Here is a 9,685-nt window from a genome sequence, read left to right as displayed (position 1 = left end):
TCTTCGCCGTGAATGCAGAAGAACCCTCCCCTGCTTACCTTTCTCTAGGGCACGACGCCGGTCATGTGATCCATATAGAACAAAAGACGTCGTTCCTTTGGGGACCCAGAAGTATCCGGCGATCTCCCCTTGGCGAAGATTTATCAACAGAGTTTGTCTATGGCAATAAAGAACCGACTTCCGGACGTACAATAGATCCTGCTGGGACGCATATTGCTGCGATGTCTTTGTCCATGAGGAACGACTTTTGCGCCGTGCCCCGCCAGACAGCATATAAAATACCCCCTTCCCCACCGGGCAAAACCCGAGATCAAAGTCTGCGAGAAGGGTCTCTCTGCGACACTGTCAACTATCCACTATGTACCCCCAGACCCCCTATCACCTGGGCTTCGAGTTCGTGATCCGCGAACACCACCCACCCAACGAGACCCCGGACGACCACGAGTTCAGCCGCTCTCAGGACCCGCTCCCCGGCCGCTTTGGCGAGAAAGAGCTACGGCTGCGGGTGTGCAAGGGCCTGCGCGTAGGGTCCGGGTACTCGGCGCAGGTGGCCGTGGTACAGGAGGTGCTGAGCGGGCGACCGCCCAAGCACGCGGGGTCGCTGCACCGGGACCCGGACGAGCTGGGCCCGCGGATGGTGGCCAAGCTGTACGACCCGCGGTACCTGGGCCCGTCGTCGGGCCGGACGTGGACCCAGGTGGTGCACTTCATGGACGAGCAGTACGTGCGCGAGTCCGCGGCGTACCGTCACCTGCTGGACCACGGGCTGCAGCAGCACATCCCCCAGTACTACGGGTCGTGGTCGACGCACACCGCCGACCCGGCGAGCAAGGAGCCGTGCGAGGTGCGCCTCATCCTGACGGAGCTGGTCGAGGGCATGGACATGCGCCAGCTGCGGGCGGAGTCGTTCTCGCTCGCCGAGCGCCAGACCATCATGCGACGCATTGTGACGATCGAGTCCGAGTTCTACGCCTGTGACCTCCGGCATTGCGATATATATCCGCGGAATGTGATCATCGCCCGGCCGGATTCCCGATATAAAAAGGCCGGGAAGGACAAGGCTGCTGGCCCGCTGCGCATCACGGTGATTGACTTCGGGCTCGCGCGCGTCGGCCGCTCGTGGTTTGATGTGAATTCGGGCAACTGTCTGAGCTCCGATCTGCTCCCGGGGACATATATTAGCCCCATCGTGCGCTGGTGGCAGAAGGATGCCGAGATGGAGTCGTGGGGTGACTGGGTCACTTGGGATTGGAACAAGTGGTTGGCGGACACCTTCAGCGCGGATCTTCCGCACATCACCCGTTGCATGCTCAAGTGGGTGCATCCGCTGAAAAGGAAGGATCCGTTCTTCAAGCAGTTTGAGAAACGTGGCTCGTGTGACGCGTGCTGATACTGGTCTTGGTAGTGTGGCTGATTGCTAGGTTTCAGTAGGTATTGGATTCGTAGCCGTTGGTTTCCATTTGACAAGGCAAATAATTATGAATATTATCGGAGAACATTATCGGAGAAGAAGAGTAGCACGTAAGGAATATTGTATGCAGGGCCTACAGGTGGCAATACGAGAGCCCTAAAGCCTATGTATCATCCTTTAGGGTAATTTGGACGGTCCTCATTAAGTTCAGTAGGTGATCAGCCATAGTGATTGGGCCGGGGTTATAAGCCCAAGACACGAAGGTATAAGCAAAGTAATATGAGATGCAGTATTGGCAAGCTATGCAAATCCTCGTAGTCCGTGTCAAACAAGCACTCAAATAGCCGACCCAGATTGTGCTTGTTATGGACTATGCGAAAGGGAGCACTTACTCGGAGAAATGCTTGAAGAGCCACTCACCTGGTGAAAGTGCTTGCACTATCAGGTCTCCTTGGCCTATTCCCATCCAAGGTCTCACTAAAATCCCCATTGACCCAATTATGCACTATTTCCAATATGGTTTGACTAGAAGTCCATCTATCGTCATTTGGCTCTCGACCTTGATCTTTTGCCTCGGATACCGTACTTAGGAACCATCGGATGTCTTATCATCGATGTGGTATTCTTTACATTAGCTCATTCTACGATAGGCTGCCCGTGCCACATTGCAATAGCCCTGATACATTCATTTCAAATCAATCCTACCTTTATGAACCTAACGGAGAGCCCGCTGCAATAACCCCCAATTCTCCAGCAGTATGTCTATCACCTCTTCAAGCAGGTAGAAGCATCCTGCCGGGCTTCTACCCCCCTTTCCCCTTGAAGTATCAATCCAGTTATTTGTCGGACAAGGCGCACTCAGTCATGGATATGAAGTACCCCAGGCACTGATATCCCTAATGGTTCTAGTATCTCACGCTTCGAGATTGGGCGATGTGCCTAAACCTTCATGAATATAATTTCTCTCTCGTGATCCAAAGCAGGGTCATGCCCTAGCCAACAAGTATATATCTCTGTCTATGTACATCCAAAGCCCTCCCCAAAATATTCACAAGCAAAACCGACTTATTTCCGACAAACCACCTCCGCACTCGGAATCGCAATCCATGCATCCTGATCCTCGCCCCACTCCCTCCACACGCCAGAAATGCCCTCCAGCTCCTCCGCCGACGCAAACCCATTCTCGACCGCCCCCTTCGCAAACGCCGACTTAACCGCCCGCTCCTTCCACGTCCCACTCCACCAGCTCACCTCCTCGGGCGTCGCAAAGCACCAAGCACTCACCTTACACTCCACCGCCCCAGCATCGAACCCCGCCCTCCGCGCCCAAACATGCACAAACCGCCCCGCATTCGGCTCACCCCCATTCTTCCGGGCCACAGAGTCATACAACTCCTGCCACCTCCGCAACCCCGGCAGCTCGGGGTACCACATGAACGCCGAGTAATCGGCTTCCCGAGCGGCAACAATGCCCCCCGGTTTACACACGCGCCGCATCTCGGCCAGCACGGCGACGGGGTCAGCGACGTGCTGCAGGACCTGATGGCAGAAGACGACGTCGAAGGTGTCGTCCGCGTAGGACAGGGCGTTGGCGTCCCCCTCGACGAAGTCGATGTTGGTGAGGTTGCGGGATGCGGCGAGCGCGCGGGCGTCCGGGAGGATGGCGCCGGCCATCTCGAGGCCTGTGACGTGGCCCTGCGGGACGTGGGCGGCTAGGTCCACGGTGATGGTGCCGGGGCCGCAGCCGATGTCTAGGATCTTGTGGTGTGGTTGGAGGTGGGGAAGCAGGAATTGGGCGCTGTTTTGGGCGGTGCGTTGGCCGTGGCTGCGGAGGACGCTCGCGTGGTGGCCGTGCGTGTAGGTGGCTTTTTCGGTCATTTTGGTTTCAAATTGGTTGAGGTATGTGGCTTAGAATGAAGAGAGGAAATAGGATTGTTTGTGAACAGAGAGAGCTGCTTTGTGTGTGGGTTTATGTTGGTGTGATGGGGGTATGAACGGTGGGTTTATATAGTGCTTCTGTTGCGGTTATTCGAGGGCCGATATCGGCGGGCTGCATACGCAGATGCATGATGTATGGGGACGGTGGTATATGCGGCGGTTGTGCATGATGACTCAGATATGCTAAGTCAATGGGTAAGCGGACCGGCCATGTAGGCCGGCCGGCCACCTGGTTGGTTATAAGGGTGACTTTGATGTCAAAAATATTCATAGATATAGGTGAAAAAGCTATGAAATTTATTTAGAATTTCTTATATCTATCAAGGCCATTCAGGATTTGTATTCATTATATTCGAAAGCTTCTAGAACTATTATTCGCTCATAGTAATAGTTATGTATAGTGTGAGATAGATACATCCTCCTAATAGGTATACAGAAGCTTTTGTAAGGTTCGAAGAACTAATTCTTGGGTAAAAGGAAGAACATATAGTAATTGTGATTATATACAAGTTTTCGTAGCGTCCAGACTCCTCTAGTGGAGTTGTTGCTGCTCGAAAAGTAGCTATTCTGTAGGGGATGCACAGGTGGCCGGCTGGCTTACATGGCCAGTTCATTTACCGGTTGTGTTAGCAGTCCGTGCTGCTGCATAAATCAATACATTCTCATTGGGTGGTTCGGTTAAGTATGACTTATCAGTGTTGCCTGAGGCACTAGCTACTAGTCGCCCCCATTGATGCCTCAGGCAGCCGAGCTATATACACCATCCAAGATAAAGAACAGTGTTGTATTAGATATACGTCTTTACCTAGACAATTAATAAGAGCTCCTTGATGAAGCCACATATTACTGTATAATTTCAAGGTTCTGTACTGCGTACTGTATGTTCAACTGCCAGCGCCACAAACTCCACCCCAATATCATGCAGTGAACGGCAAATCGAAACAAGGCCCCGGCTTCTGCCTGCGAGTAGCCGACCTCTCCACCTGCGATAATTCTCGGGCCAGCTGATCCATCCGCTCTTCCTCTTGCTCTCGCTGCAGCTGCTGTTTGCCTGGGACTGTCCCTGTAGCGGTAACAGCAGCATCCGCAACCTGCCCCGTCCCCGCCGAGCCCTCCTCACTCCTCTCCCCCTTCTCCTCCTTCTCCTCCTTCATCTTCATCGCCGCCCCAACAGCAGCAGCGACCTTCTCCTGCCAACCCCTCTCCTCCCTCTCCTTCGCGAGGACTGCATAATGTGCCCTCCGATACACCCCCACCGTACTCCCCAGCAAGCCCAACACCTCAAACCCAAAAAGGGTAGGAAGTGCATACCCCAACTGGGGATTACAACCCGCGGACCACACATCAACGAGCACCTGAAACGCCGCATGCGCCGGCAACGCATACCCCCACCGATAAAAGGCCGGCGCCAGCTCAAACGGCAGCAGAATCGAGGTCACATTCGCCACGATCCACGAGATGAACGCCATCGGCACGAAGGGCGCGGGGATCCAGATCGTGAAGAGGTCCAGCACCAGGAAATTCAGGTGCGCGAAGAGCCACAGTGCCAGCCAGGTGAGTACGAACTGGCCCCCGGAGACGGACCATCCGTACCGGAAGGCCCAGACTGCGCCGGTTGTGGAGAGTGCGCCCAGCATCGTGTAAGTTCCTGCAAGCAGTTGGCGGATGATTGCTATTCGGTGCGGGGCGACGGCTGTGTACAGGTGGAATTGTTGGTAGACGCTGTTGATGTATCCTAGGTAGAAGAATTCTTGGATCATGATGAGGATTATTACCAATGTGTTGTAGATCAGGCGCGAGCCTTGGGTGGTGGGTTGGAGGTTTGTGGAGGTTAGGGTCCAGGGTTGGGAGAGGATGCTGAGGGCGGTGGTGAGGTTGGTGGTGTTGTCGAGGGTATCTGGGGGGATGGTGCTGGTGTAGGCGCTGCGCGCGGCGTTGGAGAGGGTTTGCATGCTGGTGTAGATAGCCGAGTCCACCACGGTGGAGTAGCGCGCTTCGTTCCACACGAGGGTGAGCACCTCGTCGGGGGAGTGCCGTGCGCCGCTGGCGAGAGCGGCGGCCAGCTCGTTCGATGCGTTCGGGGCAATGTACAACCCGCCCCAGTAGTCGATGTGGCAGACGGCGGCGGTGATGGCGTCCGACTGGGGATACTGCGCCGTCGAGTGCTCGGTTAGGGTTGGGAACCCCGGGCCCTGCAGCTGCTGGTACGCGGCGCGGACAGCCTCCCCGATGGCGCCGCCATCGTAGTCCACGAACACCACGTTCAGATTGTGCACATGCGTCGTCTGCTGGAAGAGCGAGCCGAACAGATAACAGAATAGCCCCAGGAACAGCAACTGCAGCACCAGAAGGTTGATCCCCGCCGCTTTGAGCACCGCCAAGCGCAGCGATCGCACCGCCGGGTCGTGGATGCTCAGGTGCTTTTGCCGTCGGGCGCGCGCGTAGAAGGTCATCACGTCGGTCGGGTCGCTAGCCAAGCTGTAATTTGCAGGAACCTGAATTGCCGTTGGAAGTTCGCTCTGGGTGGTTTAGCAGTTCCTAATAACCTACTGCACCGAGGAAATGGTGGGGCGGAGGTCGGGCTCCTCCTCGTCACTCGGTGCTTATATGAATACGAGCGCGCCACCAACCAGCGTTTCGCTTAAAGAAGCGGTCTTGCAATCCCGGCATTCTGTTCCAGTCTAATTGTCCCGTCATATTGGAACTCCCTCCAGCTCCACAAACCAGTTACCCTTTCGGGATGGCTGTAGTCACGTGGAGGTAGTTGCTTGCATCTTAGGGCTATGCCCAATGCGGCCATCTGAACTGCGCATAGTGGAGTGAACACGAGCTTTTACTAACCTTTACAGAAGCAATTCTAAAGCCCCTTTTGTACTGTACATGCGCAGCGATTGCTTGTTGGAGATTTTTCACCATGGTAATAATTAGAAAAGTGTGACTGACGGCCGGCTTACCGAGCAGCCTCGCGGTTTCGAAGGTGTGCCAAGAGCCTCAACTCTGGCATCCACGTCCTGGTAGCGGAGTATGTATCTTGAACAAATGCACTTACTTCCCCACCACGATAGCGCTCACCACCTTTAATACATGTCCTACAGTTGCTTGAAGCGACACAGTTGAAGCAGAACTAGCGAGTCTCAACGGTTTCCAATTCCAAGCCGACCTTCCTTAACAGCTCCATCCTCACTAACACCATTACCATTACCCACACATCCAGAAACGAAGCAAACAACCCCAACCCTAACTCACCTCATGCCCAACAACCGCATACCCATCCTTCATCCGCATCCCCACACCCTCACCCTCATTCCCCCCGGCCATCTGCCCCGGCACCCCCTTCCCCAGCTCCAACCCCACCGAACTCGGCACCATCCCCTCCGGATCATCCCCCCTCCACGCCCCCAACCCCATATACGCCGCGCGATGCAGATTCAGCGTCTCTTCCACCGCCCACTGCTCCCGCATATACCTCCACCGTCCGTTCCCGCGCAGCCAGCCCACCACAGAGTCCACACTCAGCCCAACGAGGATAATCAGCCCGCACACCCCGACCGTCAGCGCAAGTCCCAGGACCGAGAAGTTGGCGTACCCCGCGGCGTTGTGCACGAGCTGGTTGGTGCACTGCACGCGCGCGTAGCTGCTCAGCGGCGCCGTCACATTCCACCCGACGGACGACTGGTCGAGCAGCGAGGTCGCCGGAAAGTTCTTGGGCGCGGTGGCCCACTCCACCGCCCAGGCTTGTTCCTTGGCCAGCGAGGTGGCGAACCAGGTTGTTACTTCGGTTTGCCATTGGGTGGGCGGGATATAGAATTGAATGTTGCTGTAGGCGATTGATGAGGCTGCGTTCTTGGTTAATTGGATTGGGGTTTGAGGTGGGGGGGGGAGGGGGGAAGAGTGTGGAGAAGAGAATTGTGCTGGGGTGGATAGGCTACGCACCATTTAACGCTGCGCCGCCACGGCCGTTTACGTTGGAGTACATGCTCCGGTCGTTGTTGCCCGACACAAATCGGCCGATCGTCGCGATCTGGTACACGTTGAATCCGAGGAATTTGGTCGGGTCGATGGTGAAGGTGGACAGCGAGGTGCTCAGGATCCCGCCGAGCTTGGTGCACCCGTCTGGCCCGGGTCGGTTGGGGTTGCAGATCTGGTACTGGTCGGTGCATACTAATAAATTCACCTCGTAGCTCTTGGTCCACATCGACGAGGTGACGTTTGTCCCCTCGATGCTGTAGTTCTGCTGCTCGAGAGCGGTCATCCACGGGTCGTAGCTGGGTTGCAGGTAGTTGATATTGTTCTGGTTGAGCATCATCATGGTGATGTCCGCATCGGTTTGGTTGATCGCTTCGGTCGGCTTCCATGACTCGAGGCCGTTCAGGAGTCCGCTGGGGTCGGATTTGGCGAAGACGGCGCTGCGTCGGTCAGCGTGCGGTTCGTTTGAAATCTAACTTGTGATACCAATACTCACCTCAGTGTGTAGCCGACCCCATCCACGCTTGGGATCGGGGTGTACGAGAATGTGTAGTTCAGGTACGGTTCACCCATATAATACTGATATCCGGCATTGATGTAAACAATCTGGCCCCAGGTTGAGTCGTTCTGCACGCTGCCGAGCCCGGACCCGTGCTTGACCGGGGCACAGGTGGTGACCCGTCGGTATTTGATTCGGTTGTGCGGGGGTGCGTTGATCCCAAAGTCCCCGTGCGAATCGAGTAAGCCGGTGTCCATCTGCAGAGCCGCGTTGCCACCGTCCGCGCAGAGATTGGGATCGTACGGACAGGAAGCATTCGGGTTGGTGGTAAACGGCAGACTGGGTCGGATGTAAGTGCTGCAATCGAGCTCGTTCGCGTCCTCTTGGTAGCAACGGCGGACGTATGTAGCAGCGTCGTAGGTATCTTGCAGACTCTTGGTGTTGCTGACGGTCACATCCGTGGCGTTGAACGAGTAGCCCCCACAGCCTGGACCGATGATGAGCGTCGACTTGCCGGCCGCCTTGGTGATGTAACTGGTGAACAGACCAGATACACCGAACAGGATAAGAACGAGGATGGGCAGGAGTGCCAATGGTAGCGATCGCCCGACAGCTCTGAACTTTGACGCTGTTCGCCCGGTCTCAAAGGGAAGAGTGAGCAGAGCCCAGGCCGCGGCAGCTGCCCCTTTGTTGCGCAGGATGACCTGTCGCTGGTAGTGGAGTGCATCCCGCCGTCGATCAGGGGCTGTAGTCCCAGTTTGATGGAGTGTAAAGCTCAGAATACTCCAGAACAGACTGCCTGCGAGGGAAACAAGTATAGCCAGAAACGCGCTCAGAATGCCGGAGTTGGTCTGCGACAAAGTCAAGGTGGCTCCCCGGATCGCTCCCTCGGACCAGTTGATCCAGACTCCCGTGTAGGTGTAGAGCGCCGCAGACATGGCCTTTATTTTCCGCAAATCGCGTGCGAGGACTCAAAAACCAGAGACAGCAGATCCTTCGGTAGTGATGCTAGCTGGGGTCAAAGTTCAGACTTTGGGTTATAAATGTTCAGCTGCAGGGACGTGGACCTGCTCAAAGAGCCTCCTCTCTTCTACGTTCCGACGCCATCAGGCAGCGGGGGTGGAATTTATGGCATTCTGGGTGGCTTCACATGCTTGGAAGAGAAGGCTTGAGCAGACACCTATTTTGACTTTGACCGGGGTTTGACTTAAATCCAATCGCTTGCAGATGCATATTTCGCTAGAACGCTACATTTTCATAGTAGCGCGTGTAGATGGCTGATGCCACCAAAGGGGAAATGCTGATCGATGTGTTGGAAGTCGGAAGGCATTGGCCACAGGTCGGGACTGCAGGGTCTTTGCTCGTGTTCGTGCATGATACGAGGCTGACGCCTTCAATAGTGATTCGCTGGGCGCCCGGGCTCGCTCATGCGATACCCCGGACCCAACCAGGGGTAAAGCGCTCTGTCACCACACCACAGTGAAGTTCGAGCATGATTGTCGTGTGCGGTCGCTGTCCTTCTCTGGAAGTGAATGGGCCGAGTCCTGGAAGCCCAAGCGCACTAAGGCAGCTACAAGTCAGACTTGTACCATATATTTATATCATGGCCGGCATGCCCCACGTCTCCCACGTTCCACCGCGTTCAGTACCTGTCCCACGACGCGGTTGCGGCCGAGCTTCTGGGCTGTAATTCCGGCCCAGAAACAGCAATGATGTGTTCCATGCGAAAGGACGATGTTTCTCCGTCCCTAAGAACAGCCTCCCACGAACTCAAGATCTAGAGTCAGAGCCTTATCGTGAATCCGGTCCCGAAGCCCCACTCCCCACATCGAGTCTAGATGCTTGAAAGTCCGTGAAGTATTCCCAAGAGT

At 55.7% G+C, this 9,685-nt stretch overlaps 4 protein-coding genes across 4 annotated transcripts; 1 reads left to right on the top strand and 3 right to left on the bottom strand.

The window, feature by feature from the left end:
* Positions 1–358: 358 nt before the first annotated feature.
* BO82DRAFT_404220 (uncharacterized protein) lies at positions 359–1,390 on the top strand (the record flags this gene model as incomplete). The annotated part of the gene is made up of 1 exon (XM_025639427.1): positions 359–1,390. One exon carries the CDS (start codon positions 359–361, stop codon positions 1,388–1,390), a length of 1,032 nt encoding a protein of 343 aa, XP_025489785.1.
* Positions 1,391–2,384: 994 nt separating this feature from the next.
* BO82DRAFT_356340 (class I SAM-dependent methyltransferase) lies at positions 2,385–3,373 on the bottom strand. The gene has a single exon (XM_025635700.1). The coding sequence runs from the start codon at positions 3,287–3,289 to the stop codon at positions 2,477–2,479; it is 813 nt and encodes a 270-aa protein (XP_025489784.1). The 5' UTR covers positions 3,290–3,373; the 3' UTR covers positions 2,385–2,476.
* Positions 3,374–4,266: 893 nt separating this feature from the next.
* Positions 4,267–5,895, bottom strand: BO82DRAFT_419707 (SNG1 family protein; the record flags this gene model as incomplete). The annotated part of the gene is made up of 2 exons (XM_025640118.1): positions 4,441–5,895; positions 4,267–4,383 (listed from the first exon to the last, which is right to left on the bottom strand). Exons 1-2 carry the CDS (start codon positions 5,800–5,802, stop codon positions 4,267–4,269), a joined length of 1,479 nt encoding a protein of 492 aa, XP_025489783.1. The 5' UTR covers positions 5,803–5,895.
* A 470-nt stretch (positions 5,896–6,365) lies between these two features.
* Positions 6,366–8,894, bottom strand: BO82DRAFT_385077 (uncharacterized protein). Its single transcript, XM_025638151.1, has 4 exons — positions 7,812–8,894; positions 7,283–7,755; positions 6,744–7,185; positions 6,366–6,532 (listed from the first exon to the last, which is right to left on the bottom strand). The coding sequence occupies exons 1-4, from the start codon at positions 8,750–8,752 to the stop codon at positions 6,484–6,486; spliced, it is 1,905 nt and encodes a 634-aa protein (XP_025489782.1). The 5' UTR covers positions 8,753–8,894; the 3' UTR covers positions 6,366–6,483.
* Between the last annotated feature and the right edge of the window lie 791 nt (positions 8,895–9,685).

This window comes from Aspergillus uvarum (assembly GCF_003184745.1).
Source record: "Aspergillus uvarum CBS 121591 unplaced genomic scaffold BO82scaffold_45, whole genome shotgun sequence".
Classification (NCBI taxonomy): Eukaryota; Fungi; Ascomycota; class Eurotiomycetes; order Eurotiales; family Aspergillaceae; genus Aspergillus; species Aspergillus uvarum.
The sequence above is the reverse complement of the archived record's forward strand: the minus strand, read 5'-3'. Positions and strand labels throughout refer to the sequence as shown.

Bases quoted from the DNA above. Each gene is read 5' to 3' on its own strand.
- BO82DRAFT_356340 (XM_025635700.1), bottom strand. From the start codon at position 3,289: ATGACCGAAAAAGCCACCTACACGCACGGCCACCACGCGAGCGTCCTC.
- BO82DRAFT_385077 (XM_025638151.1), bottom strand. From the start codon at position 8,752: ATGTCTGCGGCGCTCTACACCTACACGGGAGTCTGGATCAACTGGTCC. The intron at 7,756-7,811 runs GTGAGTATTGGT...TGACCGACGCAG, and splicing joins GGGGTCGGCTACACACTGAG to CGCCGTCTTCGCCAAATCCG. The intron at 6,533-6,743 runs GTGGAGGGGGGA...TAATGGTGTTAG, and splicing joins GCGTATATGGGGTTGGGGGC to TGAGGATGGAGCTGTTAAGG.